Here is a 25,156-nt window from a genome sequence, read left to right on the forward strand (position 1 = left end):
TACTATACCGTCTATCAATCAGTTTAGCAGCAGTGTCCATGCCCGAGTGGTCAGGGCGTTCGACTACCAATACCCTGTCTTGTTCTTTTTTTTTTATTTAGAAAGTTGTTAATTATATCAAAAGTTCTTAAATTCTTTTCTGCAATATTACTAGTCCGCTCAATACGTCCAGTCTATTTTTAGGGTGACGTTGCAAACGTCATTCAAACGTAATTTGACGTAACTGTAATGACAATTTTTTAAATCTAGTATTTGATAAATTCTTGAAATATACTTTTCAAATCATTATCATGCTTTAGAATTATGGTTTAATTTTGAATATACATGTATATGAGCCGTGCCATGAGAAAACCAACATAGTGGGTTTGCGACCAGCATGGATCCAGACCAGCCTGCGCAGTCGCGCAGTCTGGTCAGGATCCATGCTGTTCGCTAACAGTTTCTCTAATTCCAATAGGCTTTGAAAGCGAACATCATGGATCCTGACCAGACTGCGCGGATGCGCAGGCTGGTCTGGATCCATGCTGGTCGCAAACCCATTATGTTGGTTTTCCCATGGCACGGCTCATATAACATAATCGTAAATATTTGCTTTTACAGAAAAATCACAACTGTTAAAATGAAATGTCCGGAAACTAACTGAGATAGATAATGGAATTAATTGCCGTTTTTGGGGACTCATCTACATACATATGATTAACGCAGGCGTAATATGAAACGTGCATACTGTGTTTTGTTTAAATGTTATTGGAAAAAATAGTGATTTCTACTGGGAAACCAGTATGCATTTATATTATTGATATAATGTACTTGTATGTAGATGTGACTACAATAAACAATAAATATAATACACGTACGTCCTTGCGCCACATATCACAGTGCTGTCGCGACTGACAAAACAACGCTGCGATAGCCCTAACAGGATCTCGTAGTTGGCGTATACATATTTACGTGGAGCAAATGATATGAGCCGTGAAGATATTTCTTTATTTGATGATGAATACAAACAGCTACCTTACTGGGTTTAAAAGTAAACTACAGTTTACTGAAACGATTTTAACCATTTATTTGCGAGCGTGTGAATGACCTTAGGCTAAAATAATATATCAAATATGGAGTTTACTCATTCAAAAATAAATAAGAAAGTATGTGTTTGGCTATTTTAAACTTCTTATGGTGCACATAATAAATTGAGGTTTACAATAAGTTCTACTGGCCTTCTTCTGTCGCATATATACCTCAGAATGGCGAAACAGTTTGGCATCTGGGATTGGGTTGTTTTTGGAGCTCTGCTGGGAATTTCAGCATTAATTGGAGTATTTTATGCAATAAAAAGCCACTATAGCGCGAACACCGACCCAACTGGAGAGTTTCTGATGGGAGGTAGAAAAATGCACCTACTTCCGGTTTCTGTCAGCATCCTAGTCTCCTTTATGTCCGCCATTACGATTCTGGGCGCTCCTGCCGAGATGTACACAGCCGGGACCTTGTACTTCCTGTATATTCTAGGACTCATACTCGCGTGTGTGGTATCTGCAACCGTCTTTGTGCCACTGTTTTATCCGCTAAGGTTGACCAGCAGTTTTGAGGTAAGTGATATTTAGATAAAGTACAGCTTCGAGACGCGGGTACGATTAAGTTAGACTCAGTATTTAGACGATCATTATTTTAGCCGCGCCATGAGAAAAGCAGCACAGTGCATTTGTGACGAGCATGGTCCAGACCAGCCTGCGCATCCGCGCAGTCTGTTCAAGATCCATACTGTTCGCTAACGATTTCTCTAATTACAAAAGTGTTTGAAAGCGAACAGTATGCATCCTGACCAGACTGTGCGGATGCCTAGGCGGGTCTGGATCTATGCTGGTCGCAAATGCACTATATTGGTTTTCTCATGGTGTGGCTCATTTGTGTATGAATTCACTCATTAATCAAATAAAAAAAGTTATTTGATTTTAAATCATATATTAACTGTGAGGAAATCCTTATTATAACTGCAGAATACTTTAATACCTCAATATGCTAGTTTGTTCTCAAATAATTTTGATGTTAAATTCAACAATAGTTGTAAAACATAATATTGATTAGCCCAAACGCAAACATTTTTATAACTAATACAACACTATGCACAACATGTCCACCATGAAAAGACAAACTGAACGAATATTTAAGCTTATTTCTGGGGCTAGGAGTAGAACTTTATATAAAACCTAATGGTATCTTGTGCTTGCATAAAATACATTTAGAATACATATTTTTGCGACCTCAATAATAATAAAATGCACATAGAAGTTCAGAACAGAGCGCCTTTCCCATAAGCTTACAAGCTCTTCTAAATACGAACCACAGGTACGATGCACGAAGAAGGTAGCTTGAATCCATTTTCTACATTTGAGCCGTGCCATGAACCAACATAATGGGTTTGCGACAAGCATGGATCCAGACCAGCCTGTGCATCCGCGCAGTCTGGTCAGGATCCATGCTGTTCGCTTTTAAAGCCTATTGGAATTGGAGAAACTGTTAGCGAACAGCATGGATCCTGACCAGACTGCGCGGATGCGCAGGCTGGTCTGGATCCATGCTGGTCGCAAACCCACTGTGTTGGTTTTCTCATGGCACGGCTCATTTTACTCTCACTGTATGTGTGAAGACCGTCAATTTATTAAAATAAATTGATCAAGATTTATTCATTATTGTTATTGTTGTTTGTTTAACCCTTACCCTGCTATATTTCTAAAATGGACTTGTCCATCTTTTAACTTGGACAGTACCATAAACTGTTAAAGTGGGTGCTTACCAAGAAAAAAGATACTGACTGAATAGCGAACAGTGCAGATCTTGATCAGACTGAACGGATGATGCAGGCTGATCATAATCTACACTTGTCGCAAAGGCAGAACCAGTAGTGTTCAGCATGCTAAGGGTTAATGATGATGATGATGATGATAATGACGTTGATAATGAAGATGATGATGATGATGATGATGACGATTGTTGTTGTGGGCTTAATACTGTTTAATTAACTCACTACATGCATTTTGAAAACAGAACAATTTCTTCTCAAATGCATTCGTAATGAAACCTAAAGCGGTACCTCTTTGTGTGATCTTAAATTCAAATTGGTGAATTTTTTGCAGTATTTGGAGGGACGTTTCCAGTCAAAGGTCGCCAAGCTGACAGGGGCTCTCATAATGATTGTACAACAGGTATGTCACGTGACACCTAAAATTTGAAATAATGACAGAAATATACATCTAGGTTTTTTCATTCGAGTCTTAAGGCAAAACAATGAAATTTACCTGCTCAGAGTGTCTGCCATTTACGTTTTTCCAAACAAACAGCTCTTCCGAGAGCAAATCGCTTTTCCCAAAGAAAACGGCCCTTCCCAAAGTAAACCGCTTTTCCAAAAGTAAACAGTTCTTTCTCAAAGAAAAACGGCTCTTTCCAGAGCAAACGGTAGTTCCAAAATTAAACGGGCCTCCCCGTCTAAACGGCACTTCTCATGTGAAAATATTATTTTATGAAACTTCGCTTCCTGGCCCGACTGAAAAAAACGGAAACCTGGAAATTTACTTTTTGATGTGTCGCCAAAAAATTCTAAATGAAGCTGTTCTATCACAAGAAAAATGTATGTAATTTTAATTACTCTTTCTTATTTACCTTTCAGGTAGTGTACATGGGTATAGCATCGTTTGCTCCTTCTACCGCATTAGAGGCAGGTAAATAATTTTATTCGATAGAAAGGATATTCAAGACCCTCCCTTAGTTAAATGACAATATAAAGGCGTGCCTCGCGGTCCTAAACAGTCGGTGAGTTTAATTGCGGGGTGGGTATGGGTGGAGTGTTCTGTATCATCGGCGCTTTTCTCCTCTATCAATTTAAATGAATAATTTTATATGACCTCGTTAAAACAGCTAAACTTCTTCCAAAGGATTATTCTGAGAACATGAATGGCGGTATACATTGAATGTTCGATACATTGATCCTGATACATTGAGCATTCTTTATCTGGATCCAGATACATCGAAGATTCAATGCATGGATCTTAAAAGGACATGTGCTCAATACGTGGATCTCGAGCCTTTGATCTAGAGATATTGACTGTTCAATACGTGGATCTCGAGCCTTTGATCTAGAGATATTGACTGTTCTATAGGTGGGTCTCGATGCATCGAAGATCTGGGCACCTTGTACGTCCGAAACATAGATCTAAAAACATCAACAGTGCGATACATACCTGACTAGACAAAATAGGACGGCATGTTAGAAAATTTTGGTTTCATTTCTTTAATGAGACAATTTCATCTTTGATAAAATCTTTTAACCAGTTTTTTTTTTTTAAACTTGTGAATGGTTCTGATCTGTTAAAATACATTTAAACTGTGATATACTCAAGTAAATGGCAAGGTTTCTCATCAAGAACTTGTAAAAAGCAATCATTAAGTTTGAAGAGATTGTCAATAAAGATATCGTTCTTTCATTAATAACATAAGGTGTTTTTGATTATACAAAATTACCCAAGGCATAATTATGTTTTTGTAGGACTGTGGTCATCACCTACATCAGTACAAAATGTTTAAATAGATCTAAGTACACGAAGGTCAAAGTTTCACTGTACGGTTGCTTGGTAAATTATCCGAAAGTTTAGTTTAAAAACGAACAGTATGCATCCTGACCAGACTGCGCGGATGCCCAGGCGGGTCTGGATCTATGCTGGTCGAAAATGCACTATATTGGTTTTCTCATGGTGTGGTTCATTTGTGTATGAATTCACTCATTAATCAAATAAAAAAAAATTATTTGATTTTAAATCATATATTAACTGTGAGGAAATCCTTATTATAACTGCAGAATAGTTTAAAACCTCAATATGCTAGTTTGTTCTCAAATAATTTTGATGTTAAATTCAACAATAGTTGTAAAACATAATATTGATTTTAAAAGGACATGTGCTCAATACGTGGATCTCGAGCTTTTGATCTAGAGATATTGACTGTTCAATACGTGGATCTCGAGCCTTTGATCTAGAGATATTGACTGTTCTATAGGTGGGTCTCGATGCATCGAAGATCTGGGCACCTTGTACGTCCGAAACATAGATCTAAAAACATCAACAGTGCGATACATACCTGACTAGACAAAATAGGACGGCATGTTAGAAAATTTTGGTTTCATTTCTTTAATGAGACAATTTCATCTTTGATAAAATCTTTTAACCAGTTTTTTTTTTTTAAACTTGTGAATGGTTCTGATCTGTTAAAATACATTTAAACTGTGATATACTCAAGTAAATGGCAAGGTTTCTCATCAAGAACTTGTAAAAAGCAATCATTAAGTTTGAAGAGATTGTCAATAAAGATATCGTTCTTTCATTAATAACATAAGGTGTTTTTGATTATACAAAATTACCCAAGGCATAATTATGTTTTTGTAGGACTGTGGTCATCACCTACATCAGTACAAAATGTTTAAATAGATCTAAGTACACGAAGGTCAAAGTTTCACCGTACGGTTGCTTGGTAAATTATCCGAAAGTTTAGTTTATTCATAAGAACATGACTGTACCTGTAACCTTTAGCATGCTGACGGCAAGTGATTTTGCATTTGCGACCAGTGCAGACCATGATCAGCCTGCACGGACCAAGATCCGTGCAGGCTGATCATGGTCTGCACTGTTCGCTATTTAGTCAGTAAATCTTCAATGAACACCCCTTCGAATAATAAATGGTACTGCCCAAACTGAATAATAGACCAGTTCATTTTAGAAATTTAGCAGGGTATAGGTCAAGATGTATTCTCCGTATGTTATTTCGGCATTCTTCGGTTATGAAAAATGATTTTCTGTTGTGACCGAATGATGCCGAAATAGCATACGGAGGATACGTAATCGCACGGAAATTGCCGAACATTGCCGAACGTCATTACTTTAGCCAGTCGCTGAGTACTGAGAATCAGCAAAATGATGCCGAAATCGCAAACGGAGGATACGTAATCGCACGGAAATTGCCGAACATTGCCGAACGTCATTACTTTAGCCAGTCGCTGAGTACTGAGAATCAGACGTACATAGTCCTGGCCTAATTAGCCAGCGGAGTATATTCAGATAGCATTGCTACTAATACGTATGTATTATACTTAACTTAGCTTTTTCGAGATGATTATTTTAATTACTTTCTGTTCCAGTGACAGGATTTCCAACTTGGGCAACAATTGTTACAATAGGCTGTGTGTCCACATTCTACACATTCCTGGTAAGCCGAATTTCCATAAAGAATAATATCAGAGATCTATACCTTTTTTGTATGTTTGTTCTATTGTAGAGCAGTATGATGTGTTTCTTTCTTGGTAAGTGTCTGTTTTGGTTCTACATCGTCTTGGTAAGCTGAAAATACGTGTACCATTGGAAAAAATGGATATGTATAGATGACGTTTATTTGGTATAATAGAGGTTATACACATTTTGGTATAATGGAGGTCATACTCATTTTAGTATATCGAGATAATACTCATTTTGGTATAATGGAGATCATACTCATGTTTGAATAATGGAGGTCATAATGGAGGTTATACTCATTTTGGTATAATAGAGGTTATACTCATTTTGGTATAATGGAGGTCATTTTCATTTTGGTATAATGGAGGTCATACTCATTTTGGTATAATGGAGGTCATGCTCATTTTGGTATAATGAAGATCATACTCATTGTGGTATAATGGAGATCATACTCATTGTGGTATAATGGAGGTCATACTCATTTTGGTATAATGGAGGTCATAGTCATGTTGGAATAATGGAGGTCATACTTATTTTGGTAAAATGGAGGTCATACTCATTTTGGTATAACGGAGGTTATACTCATTTTGGTATAATAGAGGTTATACTCATTTTGGTGTAATGGAGGTCATACTCATTTTGATATAATGGAGGTCATACTCATTGTGGTATAATGGAGGTCATGCTCATTTTGGTATAATGAAGATCATACTCATTGTGGTATAATGGAGGTCATACTGTTGTTGGAATAATGGAGGTCATACTCATTTTGATGTAATGGAGGTCATACTCATTTTGGTATAATGGAGGTTATACTCATTTTGGTATTATAGAGGTCATTTTCATTTTGGTATAATGGAGGTCATACTCATTGTGGTATAATGGAGGTCATACTCATTTTGGTGTAATGGAGGTTATACTCATTTTTATTATACTCGTCAATCATCGTTTTCTATAGTGGAAGTTTTACCTATTTGCAGAGATGAGGTAAGTTTTACTGAAGGAAATCTGACGGAAAGTCACCCTAAACTAAACATTATAAAGAAAACAAGGGGAAAAAATGAAACTGGAATCGCCACGTTTCAAGAGCATAGCCCCCATATCCCTCCACCTTCACCGCCCCACCCCCTCACCCCACCCCCTGTACCAAACAAAAATGATAAACCTTGCACCAGTGTAAACATGGAGGTATACATGACTGATAAATGCACAGAACACATAGACAAGTAGAATTCGTGTAAAAAAAACGATTGTCTCTTTATAAGTATTTCAAGTGTACCAGTGTTCTAGATTGCGTAGATATTTTATATGCTTTTTCCTAGACTGGCTCCCGTCCCTATGTTTGTTCTTATTTACATATATCAGTTTTCTTCATTAAGAGAGAAGTAACTCCAGAAGGTTGTGTCTACATTGACATTTTTTATTGCCCCTGGCTCCAAACATGGTTCAGCCATTGTATAAAATTGTGCTATTTTAGAGGCTTAAATTTTTCTAATAAAATGTTTCCTGTATTTATATAAGAAATAACCATGCAGCCAGGGAGCCAGGCTAGCTTTTTCCATTCATAACTACATTTGCGCACGTCTTACTTTGTGCACGCAGTAACAGTACAGTACAGTGTGCACGCAGTAACAGTACAGTACAGTGTGCACGCAGTAACAGTACAGTACAGTGTGCACGCAGTAACCGTACAGTACAGTGTGCACGCAGTAACCGTACAGTACTGTGTGCACGCAGTATAGATATACGTTGTGCATTCGGGCGTAAATGTACTTTTAATATTGAACTAATCCAAGTAAAAGGGTGCTATAGTTTACTCAATAAATATTTTACACATAAAAGACACCACCCAATCGGACATACTAAACTTGTCTCGTTGGCGCAGTAGGTAGGAGTGAACGTCGCATGCAATTTATTATATATAGGTGTAGGTTTGGGTTCGAATCCCGGAAAAGTAAGACTTTTTCTTGATAACTATGTCCAACTTTTTTTTCACGAAAGACGTTTTTAACGTTGATGATTCAACGAACGATTCAGAAACAGACACTACTAGCTAATCTGAGGATTAACCTTGTTTATTTTTGATTTTTTTCTGATATGAAATAATTTTTTAGAGAAAAAAAAAAGTAACGGAAAACGAATGGGAAAACTGATTTGTTTGTTTTGGGTTTAACGCCGTTTTAACAGTATTTCAGTCATGTAACTGATGGCAGTTAACCTAGTCAGTGTTCCTGGAATCTGTACCAGTAAAAACCTGTTCTCCGCAAGTAACTGCCAACTTCCCCACATGAATTATCATTATAGGTGGAGGACGAATGATTTCAGACACAATGTCTTTTATTAAATCTTCACGGAGAACATACGCCCCGCCCGAGGATGGAGCTCGCGACCCCGCGATCACTAGACCAACGCTCTCCCTACTGAGCTAAGCGGGTGGGCACGAATGGGAAAAATGAAGAAAACTAATTCAAAACAGTAAATATTGAAGTCCAGACAATAAAATATGATACGTACTTTTTGAATTATGATTCATAATACAATAAAAAGAAATTTTGTTGGGGTTCGAACCCACAGGTTGCGTGCACGCCATTTATCAGGGGCAATCGCACTTACCAATACGCTGTGCAGTCTTTGATCGCAACTCAGTTAATTTCTTACATTACATACCTATTTCTTACGTAAATCATCAGCCGAGATTATCCGAAAACCAGATCCATCTTAGTTAATAAACTCGCCCAAAGGTCATTTCTGAAGGTCAAAGTATATCTATAGTATAAAACGCATGAATGTCACCTCTATTCCTCCGTAGTTTTCATATATAAACAAAATGTTTATACTTTTTCCAGTTCGTTAAATCTAATGCATGCTTATTTACAAATACGATCGTAGAAAACGAAATCTTTAATATACCACTTCCCTTGATCCAGACGGCTGATAAAAAGCAATTTACATTTTATAATAAATTTTTCTTTCAGAAACATAAATATTTCTTATTAACGAATACTGGCGATCTGTCGAACTTACTCGAACAGATGGAAGAGAAATCATTCGCAAAAGTTAACAAAAGTTCAAAAACAGATCATCTACTTCTTTAATAGTAGATGCCAGTCGATATAATTATTATCTAGCCCACCCACTCAACAGGGAGAGCTCAGATCTACGGATAGCGGGGTCGTATTTTAGGGCGAGGAGTATGTCTTCCGGAATGATTTGATAAAAGACATTGTGTCTAAAATCAGTCGTCCTCCAACTTTCATGTTGGGAAGCTGGCAGTTACTTGCGGAGAACAGGTTTGTACTGGTACAGAACCAAGAAGCACTGGAAGGGTTTACTATGCGCTATTACATAATTGAAATACTGTTGAAAAACGGCGTTAAACTCAAAACAAACAAATAATTATCATCTATCAATTAAGGCATTAGACCCGTAATAGAGTACCTCCTTTTGAAGAGTATTCAATTCCTACCATAAACCTACTTTGGCTGATTTTTTTCAAGGGGGCGTAGGTTCAAGCCCCACTGGGACCAAATTTTTGTATCCTTATTTTCCATTTTTTCTAGTAAGTTTTTACCTTTTTCAAGACTTATTATTGATTTATTGTACAAAAGTGGAATTTTTTCATTTGATAAGCGATTTCTTGCTGTTCAAAGTGAATTTACCTCTGAAATAGAAGGGGGGAGTTAGACATCTGTAAAAATAATGAGTTACATGCGATAAAAGTTCTCTATTTTGCCTTTACTCTTTAGATTAAATATTGTGGACGTAATGTAGGTAGGTTTTACTTCTGCCCCATGGTTAATTTTGAATTAAGTGAGCAAAATTCAAAACAGACCCGCAGGATTCGACATAATTTTTTCAGTTGGAGTTAGAATTCCGTCTCATTAAATCCTTTTACTTGAGGCACCCTAGCAAAAATGATATTGACAGTTTTATTTTGTGTTTTATAATTGTTTACCAATAGTTTGATGTTAATTTTATCAAATTTAATGGTATAATGAATTCTCTACAAACGTTTTGGATAGTGGCCATCACTTTGAAATTTGTCTCTACTCGAGCTTTAGGAAATACCATAAATTATACAAAATTGATAAAGAAAAATGGCGCGGTAAAAGTTGTTTAAAAATTGCAACACAGTGCGAAACACGGTCAACTTTAAGAATATACCAGGCAAATGTAATTTGTTAAACATTTCTATTACGGGTCCAATACCTTAAGTGAACATTATGATGACTATTGTTCGTTCAGTGTACACCGTGTCTTTAACTCTTTTTTAGCTCATCTGATTTTTTGAAAAAAAATGATGAGTTATTGTCATCACTTGAGCGGTTGTCGGCGTCGGCGTCGGCGTCGGCGTCTGCGTCGGCGTTGCCTGGTTAAGTTTTATGTTTAGGTCAGCTTTTCTCCTAAACTATCAAAGCTATTGCTTTGAAAGTTGGAATACTTGTTCACCATCATAAGCTGACCCTGTATAGCAAGAAACATAACTCCATCTTGCTTTTTGCAAGATTTATGGCCCCTTTTGTACTTAGAAAATATCAGATTTCTTGGTTAAGTTTTATGTTTAGGTCAACTTTTCTCCCAAACTATCAAAGCTATTGCTTTGAAACTTGGAATACTTGTTCACCATCATAAGCTGACCCTGTACAGCAAGAAACATAACTCCATCTTGCTTTTTGCAAGATTTATTGCCCCTTTTGGACTTAGAAAATCAGTTTTCTTGGTTAAGTTTTATGTTTAGGTCAGCTTTTATCCTAAACTATCAAAGCTATTGCTTTAAAACTTGCAACACTTGTTCACCATCATAAGTTGACCCTGTACAGCAAGAAACATAACTCCATCCTGCTTTTTGCAAGATTTATGGCCCCTTTTGGACTTAGAAAATATCAGATTTCTTGGTTAAGTTTTATGTTTAGGTCAACTTTTTCTCTTAAACTATCAAAGCTATTGCTTTGAAACTTGCAACACTTGTTCACAATCATAAGCTGACCCTGTACAGCAAGCAGCGTAACTCCATCCTGATTTTTGCAATAATTATTGCCCTTTTTGTACTTAGAAAATCATTTTCTTGGTTGAGTATTATGTTTAAGTCAACTTTTCTCATAAACTATCAAAGCTATTGCTTTAAAACTTGCAACAGTTTTTCACCATCATAAGTGGACACTGTACATCAAGAAACATAACTCTATCCTGCTTTTTGCAAGAATGATGGCCCTTTTTAGACTTAGAAAATCATGGGTAGGACAATATTTCTATTACACAAAAAAAATCAGATGAGCGTCAGCACCCGCAAGGCGGTGCTCTTGTTTTTCAGTTGAACTCCGTTCGTTCGTACCGACAACGGCCAATTCCAGTGTTAGAGTGATCTCATTTCTAGAGTGCGAAGTTTAACTGCTCTGCCTAAAGCTTCTAAAACTTAAATGGCCGGACGTCTGTCGATTATCTGTCGTTAGCATTGTTATTTATCATGACGTACACGAGCTTCTGTCAGTTTACTTCAGTTTTCCAAGCTTCTTATTCCAGATATTTTGTTTTTATTTTTCAACCAGGGTGGAATGAAAGCAGTAGTATGGACAGACGTGTTCCAGTCTACAATAATGGTGGCCGGACTTTTAGCTATTGTTATACAGGTATGTACCAATCATCCAGGTCAACGTGTCAGTTGAACAGATTGATATCAACATATTTATATCTTTTATTTGATATGGGTGAATAAGGCTTTCGTTCTGAAAATGAAGTGTCAGTATTTATCATATTAATCTTATCTTTATAACTAATTTGTTTACTAGTATCAAATGATAAGCGTGTTTAAAAAAATCTTCTTACCTGACAGTTTATCTTAAATTATTAGTACTTTTGCTTAATATGTGATATCATAGACAAGTCACTTATCTTATAATAGAGATTCAGAATTCTGTCACACAATTTCAGATGTTTTATAATTTTTCTTCTACTAAATGTAACAGAGACACATGCCAGTCTATTTTAGAGATTTTCTCAGAGACCTGATGTAACATTATCATGATTTTCACATAGACTGGCTACATTCACAACTTTAAAAATGAAAAATATATATGTTATAGTCTAGGAGCTAGTCTTGGGATAGCCCCGATCCGTGACTCTCGTTACCTCCCCTGACGGCCCGTCCACATAGTCACAAGCAGCCACTATTAAAAATCAGCGTAATTTAGGTACTTCAGTCTTTCAGACATGATTGCAAGCAGAATGATGATTTAATGGCGAAAAGAAAAATATTTCTAAATAGCAAATTTATTCTTGTGCTTGTCTTGTGAAATACACGATATGTCAGCCCATGAGCACTTCGTAGCTCCTGAAGAATGTCAACCACTGACCTACATAATCGATTTGTTTTTCCGCCATTGGTGACGTCACAGCTTTATTACGTCATTATTGGCGCATTTCATTCATAGTCAGGTACCGGTACCGGATGAGCACAACGTCTCAGGCTAATTCTAAATGTATTAACGCAATATTATTTGTACACTTACTACGATCTAAAGTTGAATTATAAAATTTGAAGACAAAACAAATATTGGGAGAGAACCATTCACATATATTCTCATGTGCTTGTTCCTTCACAAACACCCGGAATAAACTTTGGTGAACAAATCGAGTACGACTTTACACTGTGCTAAATGCTGTACGTTCATGCATGTATATTTGATAGCTGTTTTTCTATAGTTTTTTATTCAAAACATGTCAAATAACATTTCTGTTCACGAGATAAATGTATTAGATCTACCTACAGCAAATTAAAATATTTCTTTCGTTTTTCATACTGTGAAGCTTATGTTCATATTTTAATCACTAATGATTACGCCTGTGTTCGGACGTGGCTGAGTTGGACGTAATATCAGACGGACTAGTCTTGGGGTATCGTTATAATAGCACAGGATTATACTGTGGTGTGTCTTTAAAGGAGTTGTATATTCTATCTGATAGAATATACAACTCCTTTAAAGACACACCACAGTATAACTGTATTCTTTGGTGTTTCCATAATGGTAACTAGACATGGTTTGCATAAAAAAGAAATACAGGTATGCAGTTATAAAAATGACAGTGACATATATTAGGCTAAGACAATTTATTTAATTTCATAACATTTTATTGAAAGAATGTAGAAGTATGCACGGTACTTAAAGTTAAGTTTAGACTACACTTAGTTTCTACAGAGCTATGTTTTTAAAAATTTTAAAAAGAGAACGAATAAGTTAGCAGATTAAGTTGTGAAAACACATTTTAATTCATTAAGAACTTAAATTGTTCACCTGTCATCTTGTAGAATAGCTTCATAATTAGAATAATTTGGGATGTGGGGGTTGGGGAGGAAAGTAAGTCATTGGGTCGTGGTGGGTCTTTAAGTTTATTCGTGAGCTTTTGGTTTAGTCGCACCAGTTTAACCGTGATGATAAAATTGATATAACTTTTCTTCAAAGTCAATTTTAGGGGCCCTAAAATTCAGAAAGTAGACCCGGACCCGTAATGACATTCGGACATTCCCGTTTGATTAGGTAATTGTGGCATGTTTTGGCTTCATTAAGGGGTGAAGAATACAGAAGAAGGATATGGAGATTTCACGAGCGCACGAAAATGGCGGGGAGCAATAATTACGGATCCGCTGCCTTAAGATCTGTCTTCTGGTCAAATATATGAACCTTAGTAAAACATATTTGTATGTCTAAAAATGTATCCTGTTTTAGGGCATCTTTAAAGTTGGCAGCTTTAATGAAGTCTGGAAAATAAACAAAGAATGGGACAGAATAGACTTCTGGGAGTAAGTAAAGAAATTATTTTTTCTTCTTTGTTTGCGTCGTCTTATTCACTATACGTTACAACACTGTCGAGACGTTACACTTTTTGTCGTAACTGTATCAGCGAAGGGTCTCAATTACAACCTTACAATTAAATAATGCATATTACAGTCATTGAATTACAATTTAACATGGACGGTTCTTTTGGCTTTTCTAACTAGATGCTGTAAAAAGTCGGTACACTGACATTTATTATGATTTTCAGATACTCTTTAAAACAAGACCACTTTCATTTGTTGTCATCAGCAGTAAAAATGTAAACCGCTAGTATATGGCTTGAATAATACTTTTATGCATTTAGATATAGACCAAATTAAGACTTCTGGCAAATCACAAAATAATCACTTTCCCGTTACATGGATTTGTAGAAGTCTAACCGCACAAAACCCGAAACAAATAAAAGGTATTTTGTTTGAGACGAAATATCAAAATTGAATTTTGAAAGAAAAAAACGACGGATTGTTTATTGAAACCAAGCATGTTTGAAAGTGCAGTCTAAAACTGTAGACTTAAACTAAATTTTTATGATTTTTATTAATTCAAACAGAGCTGACCCTGATCCAACAGTACGTCATTCCGTATGGTCCCTAATTATTGGGACAGCTGTTACTTGGACAGGTGCGTTCGGTGTAAGTCAGGCGAGTGTTCAGCGATTCTGTGCTGTGGAAACGTTTAAGAAAGCTAAAGCGTAAGTATTTCAATACAATGATAGCTTAGTAGACTGTATCACAATATTAAGAAACCTGGGTGGAAATTGCTGTACTTTCATTATGGTCTTCAGACTTCAAAAATAATGCGACATTAGTATGCACGGCCGATAACAATTATGCGCCATGAAACTTGCGTAAAGAGACTGCTTATTCCTTATTAACATAAGTACAGATGTTGCGATAATGGGAAGGATCCATGGAACGAGGTGTTAGGGTCGCTTACTGATAGCTTGTAAGTTTACAACCAATCTCTGACAACTGCGTCAGCTAGTCGACGCTTTGGCTCAGTGGTTAGAGCATTGGACTTCCACCTGTGCGACCTGGGTTCGAATCCCAACAGAGGCGTTTGTGATTTTTCATCATGAAATTCGCTTTTCAATTTCTGTTACGTAAAGTCGTAAGATGGGATCTCGTCCGCGAAATGGACTTTATCTAGTGGCTAAAATGGCACTTTCTATGCCAAAATGGCATTCATGGCATCATAAATGATGACTCCTTTGAAGAAGGGAAGTGTTACGGTCGCTTACTCATAGCCAGTACGTTTCAAACCAATCTCTCACAACTGCGTCAGGGAGTCGGCTCGCTTGAATTGATTACTCATGATTACCTGAAATATGTGCTTTTAAAACAAAATTCATGGTTTTTCGGTCTCGAAAAATTTTGCATTTTTTTTAGTGCTTGTTGTTCCTTCTCGTAAATACAACTGTCCTGTTAACGAATCGATGTTTAGACAGCCCATCAGAGGAAAGAGCTGACAAATGCGTAGGTCAGATGACGTGCTCAGCTACATGGTGTTTGTAGAATTATATAAAAGCTAGTTAATAAAATACACTTTTGACGTTGAATTTGTCCACCGTGATGACGTTTTTGGTGAGATACGTTGTGAAGTAATTATAAAAAGTTAAGAAAGAAGACATTTCGAGGTCTCGGCAGAAAATAAAATATAAAAAGTGGCAAAATGAATAGTTCATTTTATTATGTACATTGAATTTATTATTAAACTTGATGAATCAAAATTCTCGACAGACCCATAGTTTTTTTCAGCTCGTTTAATAAATGCAAGACGAAACTCATAAGATCCTTCTTGTATCTTCTTGAGATCTTGGTATGCCTCTTCTACTTCAGACTTTAAAGCTACTTGCCCACAGATTGGGTGAAAATATTCAACATGTTCATTTCCACCGATTTTGGCATAAAATGCATGTAAGACACCGAAAAATGATAACATGGATGAAAATAAAAGTTAGATATTGGTAAAAATGCAAGAAAAATGTAAATTGTCTGCATTATTTCAAAAGCGTTGATATGGTTTACTACCTTCTACACAATATGTTTGGTTATTTATAAGCAAATCTTATGTCAAAACGTACATTAAGTGTATTCATTTTTATGGGTTTTTGAGATAAATCATTGTTCGCCTAAAAAGAGTGGGTTAGTCCTTTTAAGCTCAATCTAGCGGTGACTCATTCTCTAGGAAAAATGTAAGCACTGCGAGCTGGTTGACCCCGCACTAGTTTGTTTACTTGTTTTCTTTGTAGGTCAGTCCTTATAAATATAATAGGCTGTATTGTGTTAGTGGTCCTTGCTTCCCTTGCTGGAGTGGTAATGTTTGCCTACTATGCACAGTCAGGGTGTGATCCCCTGTCTGCCAAAGAAGTGAGTAACGCCAACCAGCTGATACCATATTTTGTAATGGAGATACTGGGATATCCGGGATTGCCTGGCCTGTTTGTGTCGTGCCTTTTTAGTGGTGCATTGAGGTAAAACTCTTAGCTTAATTAATGAGATATACACGATTGAGAGAACAAAACGCAGTGGTGGAGATATAAGTCCGTTCCAACAGGTGGTAACTTAATTTGTAACGAAATATGAGATACCAGAACGTTAGAAAAAATGCAACAGTATTAAAAGTAACGGTAGTGACTAAAATGAGAGATATTAGAAAGTTAGAACAAGTCAGGTGACGCTTGTGACGGATATGTGAAATATAAGAAGGCTAGAATAAACGGCAACCATGGTAACTAATATGAGATATATTAGAACGTTAAGCACAAGTAATCTTAGTATATGTTATATAAAATATTAGAACAGTGAAATTTATGGTAACAATATCAAAGAGTATGTGAGATCTTATTATATCATCGATTTTGAAATCAATAACTGTATTAAATTGATCAAAACTATTATCTAGTAAATGTGCAAGAAGAGAGATATCAGCAAAATTGCCTCAGAACTTTGGATTTAGATCCACGTTTTGTGTGTAACATTATCTTATGTAAGGTGTTTGTCCAGCTGACTAAAGCAACATTCATATGGTTCAACCAGGTGCCCGCTCGTGCCTGAAAACTATGCAGGGGGCACCTTGGGTCTTCTCCCACCACCAAAAGTTGGAAGGTCGCTCTATAACCTAAAAGTGTGTCTTAATGACTTTAAACCCGGCACAATAAATCAGCAAATTTTTTGTTTCAGTACAATGTCATCCTGTCTAAATGCACTGGCGGCCGTGTGCTGGGAAGATGTGTTTAAACCTTTGATCGGTGAAAAAGTGTCGGAATCTACAAAGACCTGGATCACAAGAGTTCTTGGTAGACATGTTATAGATAATATTTTAAGTCGTATATGTAACAAACAACTACTCGTGCCTGGAAGTTTTAAGTTTTAATCTCGGTCGAATGGTTTCAGTTTTGATTGACCCAGAAGTTGTCAGTTACTTGTGGAAATATAGTGATCTTATTGACTTATCGGCAGGAATATATAACTGTTTCTTTTTTGTTTTGTTTTGAAAATATAAAAAAGACGAAAATGGATCAATAAGTATCAGACACCTCTTCCTTAAAATATACTTAACACAAACATGCATGTAGTAAATAAGTACGCTATAATAACTTTAATTCTTTAATGTTCATTGTGCATTCCAGTTGCAGTGTTTGGTGGAGCAGGCATTGGGTTTGCATTTATGGCCAAAAATCTTGGTGGGACTGTTCTTCAGGTATAATATGTTATGTCCTGGTACCCCTGACCCTGCTAAATTTCTATATTGAACCCGTACATCTTTCAATTCGGACAGTACAATTAACGGTTAAAAGGGGTACTTACAAAAATACAGACTGAAAGGCGAACAGTACAGATCATGATCAGACTGCATGGATGTGCAGGCTGATCCTGATCTACACTGGTCGAAAAAAGCAGAATCACTTGCCACCAGGCTAAAGATAAAATAACTAGAATTGATAACAATTAGTACGCAAAATCTTTTAATTTCGCCAACGTCTTACCATGGCAGGATCAAAATTAAGGCATCTGTATTGTAAAAAAAATACTTAAAAACATTTTAATTCAAAATATCTTGACAGCAAGCTGCGTATTAGATTTTTAAAAAAATAAACAAGCAAATTATCACATCATCATACTTTCCCAAATTTAAAGCATACTGTAAAAGCAGAATGTTTTTGCAAGTGTTTAGTTTTTGCTATATTCGCGACGCCCTACATCTCGCGAAAATTAATCCTCGCGTAAATATTCACAATTACTATAACTCAAATTCAAGTAGGACAACATGTTTATAATTTAGAGAATATTAAACCTTGCACAAATTCGGAAAAATTTGACCCAGCGAAAATATATGCTGTAGCAGAAGTCAGATCAGTTTGATTTTTATTTCAGGCTTCTCTAAGTTTTACCGGTGCAGCAACCGGGCCGCTTCTTGGCATTTTTCTCCTTGGTGGCTTGTTTCCTTGGGCGAATGCAGCAGTACGTGTTTATTTATACAGTAGTATAGAACCGTAATTAGACTAGATGTATCTCCTAGACTATGATGCATCTTTTTTTTTCTTTAATTTGATTTTTAAAATTGTGAATTTAACCACTCTATACCGGCCTATGTCCATAACATATTACAATCACTTTTCTGAGAAAATCTCTAAATTGGACTGGCATTTGTCATAGAACAAAGTAGGCTATACACGCTGCACAGTCAATGTCAAGTGCCTCTGTTTAGACTTTATGCATAACGTAGCTATCCGCTGGTGGTCAGGGGTCATTTATGAATGTTCCTCATATCAATACCGAGTCTGCTGGTTCTTCTTGTTGCTTAGTTGTTTTCCATGCTCCAAAAAGATCTTTTTGTAGGTTTTGCAACCACGTGACTGTAACGTAACAGAAAATGCGTTGCAGAGTTTTTAACGTCTGTTTCTATATCTATTAGGTGCAAGACCAGTTACGCTATTTGACGCTGGGGTGGGGTGGCGCTTGTAATATGAAACAGAGTTTCTTAATTGCTCAGCTTTACAGAGTCTTACTAGTAATAAAATCTGTTAAAAAGATCCTTTGGAAGCAAAGAATGCAACCAAGAAGAATAATAGCAGACTCGGTTTGATTGAGTCTGTTCATGAGAGGTAATGAAATGTGCAACACCTCTCACGCCCCGCTAGCACCGGCTTAAGCGGAACTCTATTACACATGTGTTGAATGGACTCCATGATCCCAAAGGACCAGAAAATATAACAACACTGAATCCAGTACGGGGAGACTTTTTACAGCCGCCACACGGCACTTAAAGATTGCTGTTGTGATAGTTAATAAAATCTGTAAAAGGAAAATATGTAAGCCACAAAACGTTTGTCGTCTTACAGTTGACAACATACGCGCATGAAGTTTATTAGAACTACAATTCGTTCGAATTTTACGCATAGCCGTACAGAAATCAAAACATTATATTCTCTGTTAATATGTTTATTTCAGGGGTGTGTAGTCGGAGGAATTCTTGGACTTGTCATGGGAATGTGGGTCAGTTTTGGGGCATACAGCCTCCCTCGTAGTGGCTTCCCTCTGGACTTTCCAGTTGAAAATTGTTCCTTACCTATGGTATATAACAATGCGACAGCCAGTTCGACGTCAGCAACACTGTAGGTATTTCGCTTGTTAATGTGTCGCCTCAAAAGTATTTTTTATTCGGTTGTGTTTTTTGTTTATAAACCAGTTAGACTATTGGAAAAATATATTCACAGATTTTTTTTCAAATTTTGACTTTGCTCCAGCACAAATGATTACAGGGTTAATATAAGAAATAACGTGATATGAAGTCAGTTGCTTATTATGTACACATAATTTCTCGCACAACACGAAGAAGTTCATCGGTATATTGATACAGGCGGCGGTGTTATAACACATCACGTTTCCACAGAAAAAAATGCCCACATTTGTTGAATAGCTTAAGTTAACCAAAACTGACTATGATATATCTTCCTAGCAATTATTTTATTATTAATGATTTTATAAAAGTTGACCTGTTCCTTTGACAAATTTCAGACGTAATCTAATTCATTATATTAGTGTACAATGTATATCTTAACTGCATTTTGCAAAACAAACTCAGTGTAGACGATTTTCTCTCGACAGCTCTGTCGTTCAACATTTTTACACCGTCTCATACCTGTGGTTTTCATCAATCGGTACAGCTACGACAGTCATTGCTGGCCTGCTCGTTAGTTTGTGCACAGGTAAGGGAGAAAACTTAGTTTGAATATAAGTAAGAGAGACAACACTAGTCACTGAGCGACTTTCCAGCTTTACTCGTAAAGGGAGACAACCAGTGCCTATCCAGGCATTATTTCTTGCATGGCCGGGCTTCTGAATAGAACCATCAGCAATTTAGAGTAAGCCGGATGGCTTCCACACATTACGAAATGTTAGCATAACTACTCAGCCGGGGTTCTCCGTGGCCGGATGGTTATGATCGTTGACTTGCCCCTCGCCGATGTGGGTTTTAGCCTCACCCTTGGCGATGAATCATTAATGTTAGGGAGTCATCCAGCTAGTTTATGGAAGGTCGGTGGTCCTACCCAGGTCTCAGTCCGTGATGAAATAATGCATGGAGGGGTACATGGGATCTTTCTCCACCGTCAAAAGCTGGAATGTCGCCATATGACTTATATTTGTGACGACGTGACGTTAAACCCATGAATGATAACAGGTAAGTAGATTATAATTCAAGTTTGATTACGAGTTATGAAGACAATTCGTTTTATCACAAAATAAGGAAGATAACAGGAAAAAATGTAACATGAATGAGATTATACACTTTTATTTAAGATATGATTGCTGGCCTTTGTACTAGTAAAGGGTACGTGCAGATAACGAATATCACATAGTTTGAATACGTGAAAGGGAGATAATGCAGTTTGCTAACAGGTAAGAGAGGTTGAAATGATAGATGAGGGGGCAGGTGAGATCTTAGCCGAGCCCCCATATGTAAACTTTTGAATCAACATCTTTCGGAGAAGGATGACTAACATACCCAATAATTGATCCGAGTTATTGAACACATTATTGTACCTAACCCGGCATGAAAATATACTAAATTTTCATAGAAATATAGGAGGTTACCATGTCACCACATTTTAACCAACAAAAATTGCAGAATCATGTGTGTGTGGGTGTGGGGGGGGGGGGGGGGGGGGGGCGGGGGATGAAACAAATTGAAACAGTATGGCTACATGAAATGGAGATTGTTTGATTGGTTACATGTACCTGAAGGGGGAGGTAATGCGGTTGGATTTCAGGTTGAAGAGCTGTTAACGTATATAAGGGAGATAATGCAGTTTGCTTTAAAGTAAGAGAGATAAAATAGTATTGCTAACATGTAAGGGAGATAATGCAGTTGGATTAAAACAGTGTGGTAAACAATGAGGGAGATAATGCAGTTTGCTTTAAGGTAAGGGGGATAAAACAGTATGGTTATTATGTAAGGGAGATAATGCGATTGGATTTTAGGTAAGTGAGATAAAAATGTATGGTAAACAATGAGGGAGATAAAGCAGTTTGATTTTAAGTAACTTAAAATACACTTTGCTTACAGTTAAGGAAGATAAAATATTTTTCATTTAAGAAGATACTCAACCGTTTGATTACATGTAAGAGAGATATCAAAATATTTTAGTGTAACATTTTGAAAAGGACTATAATCATACATTGATATATTGCAGCGCCCTGCTTCCCAAAACAAGACGTTGATCCAAAATATCTCATACCATTATTTGACCGTCTATTCTGCTGTTTCCCGGAGTCATGGCGACGTCTTTGTCGGTGCGGCTAGGACTTCAAGGAGCCTGAAGTAAGAAAATATTTCAATTATTTTCAGAACAGAACATGGGAGTTATAAACATGTGATTTCACCGTCGTATAAAGGCCAATTTAACGAGCCATACTTTTATTTGTCTTGTTAGGCTTCGACTTGCCTAGTATAAAGTTAGTTTAATTAAGTTCTGTTATTTCACATCAGCCGAGCAGAAAACTTAATTTAACCCTTATCCTGCTAAATTTCTACAATGAACTTTTTCATCTTTCAATCTGGATAGTACCATTAACTGTTAAAAGGAGTGTTTACCAAAAAGATACTGACTGAATAGCGAACAGTGCAGATCATGATCAGACTGCACGGATGTGCAGGCTGATCATGATCTACACTGGTCGCAAAGGTAGAATCGATCGTGTCTAGCATGATAAGGGTTAAATATGATTTCACAGTTGAAGAGAATGTAAAGTCATTGAAGTGTGGTCCGGAAAAAAGCACACTTTTATATTTTGCGATTCCCACCACGAGCTCATTTGTACATATAAATGTTCACTCACTATATGAAGTTTCAAACCCAAGTATCCAGCAAGACTTGCACATGAAAATCATAATTGAGCCGCACCATAAGAAAACCAACATAGTGCGTTTGCAGTCTGGTCAGGATCCATACGTTCGCTAACGGTTTCTCTAATTGCAATAAGCTTTGAAAGCGAACAGCATGGATCCTGACCAGACTGCGCGGATGCGCAGGCTGGTCTGGATCATCCGCGCAGTCTGGTCAGGATCCATGCTGGTCGCAAATGCACTGTGTTGGCTTTCTCATGGCGCGGCTTATAGATAAGTTGCGAATGAAACCATGGTATTAAATGGCAATACAAAATGTTCAACTTCAAGATTTTATGTATGTTTTACACGTGTTTATTTTTTTTTCAGGAGCTTGCCAATGACAAAGAAAATGAAATTTTAGAGAAAAGTACAGTTCTATCTAGTATAACAGCTTTAGAGGATAAGCATGATAGCCAGTCTAATTTAGCATACATGAATGGAGTATCGGGTCTGGCGTACAGACCTAGCAGATCCGAGTTCGTCTATGACAATTCGGCGTATAACAAGGATAAGGGCGGTAATCAGGCAGTATTTGTAGCTAACGTTTGAAGATGTAAAGGGCAATAACTGTGCTTTGTTGTACTATACATCTTTATCTAAAAAAAAGAATAATTAATATGTGTTCAAAGAGTGTTCTTAAATTACTTGGACGTTATTTGTATCATTTAAACAATTAAACATAACGGTAAAAGTAAATGTCAGGTAGAAAATGTAGAAAGTCCCATAGGATACTCTGGGTTAAATGGATTTATTCATACGATCATTATGAATTTTCCCCTGCGTCTAATCTGAATGTAATACTTTTTTCCCGGGCGGACATTGCTAAGATTTAATGTTAAGAAACATATCATCTAATTATTTAACATCTTTTCAATGTAAACAAATATTGATGAATTCCATTTTATTTGCTGGATCACTTTCAAATCTAGAAGGGTTTTTCATGCGGATTTTAGTGTTAATTAAATTCGTGTCATTTTCTTTAATATTTAAAAAGCCTTTGTTAGCATTATATATGCGGTTATGAATTAGAATTAACATCTTATATCTTAGATTTTTCTGATTTTACAGCATGCATGGCATACCCCTCCCCCCCCCCCCCCCCCCCCCCCCCATCACCAACATTTCAATGACCTTGTCTCAAAAAATAAAAGCATTTACACTACAGCTTTTTACGGTGCCCCTAAAGTGACATGTTACGCACTTTTTTCCACTTAGGTAATGTGAGACTTTTTTTATTTCGTTTAAACGAAATGATTTCGTTTTTACGAAATGTTATTTGAGTTTTCTGCGAAAGTAAGTTCAGTGGCTTTTACATGTTTTAACGGGTAAACAAAAAGATTTTAATCCAGTTTCCTAATATTCCAAGTTCTTCAGTTCACTTTATAAATACATGATTTTAGGATAATTATTTGTCAGATAACAATGGTTTTTTTTGTGCATATTTTCTATATGCTTTGCTTCATGCTTATACACGCTTAGCTCAGTAGGTACAGCTTCGGTCTTCGGATCATTTAACAGGCATTAAACCTAAGCAGTGCCCCTGAATTCTTTACCAGTAGAAATCTGTTCTCCGCAAGTAACTGCCAACTTCCCCACATGAATCAGAGATGGAGGACTAATGATTTCAGACACAATGTCTTTTATCAAATAGTCACGGTGAACATACGCCCCGCCCGAGTATCAACTCACGACCCCGCGATCCGTAAACCAACGCTCTACCTACTGAGCTAAGCGGGCGTTTCACTAAGTGTCCTGTGTTATAGCTTACATGTAATGTGATTAAATAATAAACGTTTTCTGGAGAATCTGTTTGACCTATGTCTTTTGATGGCACATCAAGTTTTTCTGGATACCTTACTTCAATCTGCTGTAGTTTTTCTTTTTCAATGCTCCATATCTTAGTATATGTAAGTCAACGTTGATAACAAGGGAGGAAATTCGTGCAAAAATAAACTATTAGTAAATACGGTTTTCTCCCTTGTGATGCCTTGACGTATAGTTAGTGACCTCGTATGAAAATTGATACCCTTAGAAATGGGGTTATCATACTGATAAATATAAATTGTAGAACTTGTAACACAAATTAGTGTAAAACATAGTTATATATTTAGACCTACATGTCTGCAAAACAAAACAATATATATTATTTTAAAGTCAAGTCGAGCAAATACGGGCTACAATGAGGGTCCATTCTTTTTTTTTTTTTTTTTTTTTCTTTTTTTCTTTTTTTGCGCAGTTGTATTTACAGAGTAGCCTCTGATTCTGTCTAATGAAGATGACATGACATCCGGCTGGTTTGAAATTGTTCTACCTGGCTGTATAGTCCACTGCACTGGAAGGTCAAGGTATTCGTTCGTTTAAAGGTATACTAGTCCCAGCAGGTTGTTTCTATATTGACAGTTTTTATTGCCCCTGGCTTCGAACATGTACGGTTTAGCCAATAGCCATTGGCTAACTGGAATGTGCTATTTTCAAGGCTTAAAATTTCTGATAAAACGTTTGCCAGTAGTTATTTAATAGAAATAACCATGCAGTCAGGGAGTCAGGCTAGTAGGCAAAATGGAAAATTGACTGGCCCGCTTCTAACTTCACCCAGTGCGATAGTCTGATTATTATCCGAGTATAAATCAATGGTGAAATCGGGAAAAACATAAAACAGAAATA

At 36.7% G+C, this 25,156-nt stretch overlaps 1 protein-coding gene across 1 annotated transcript; it reads left to right on the forward strand.

Annotated features, from left to right (window-relative positions):
- Positions 1 to 1,030: 1,030 nt before the first annotated feature.
- Positions 1,031 to 23,534, forward strand: LOC123542216 (sodium-coupled monocarboxylate transporter 1-like). The gene is made up of 15 exons (XM_053531494.1): positions 1,031 to 1,589; positions 3,135 to 3,203; positions 3,665 to 3,716; positions 6,182 to 6,249; positions 11,819 to 11,899; positions 13,994 to 14,067; positions 14,652 to 14,792; positions 16,353 to 16,574; positions 17,284 to 17,399; positions 17,733 to 17,803; positions 18,478 to 18,564; positions 19,555 to 19,718; positions 20,212 to 20,312; positions 21,798 to 21,925; positions 22,820 to 23,534. The coding sequence occupies exons 1-14, from the start codon at positions 1,245 to 1,247 to the stop codon at positions 21,905 to 21,907; spliced, it is 1,701 nt and encodes a 566-aa protein (XP_053387469.1). The 5' UTR covers positions 1,031 to 1,244; the 3' UTR covers positions 21,908 to 21,925; positions 22,820 to 23,534.
- The last annotated feature ends 1,622 nt before the right edge of the window (positions 23,535 to 25,156 follow it).

The sequence above is a fragment of the Mercenaria mercenaria genome, chromosome 19, assembly GCF_021730395.1.
Source record: "Mercenaria mercenaria strain notata chromosome 19, MADL_Memer_1, whole genome shotgun sequence".
Taxonomy (NCBI): domain Eukaryota; kingdom Metazoa; phylum Mollusca; class Bivalvia; order Venerida; family Veneridae; genus Mercenaria; species Mercenaria mercenaria.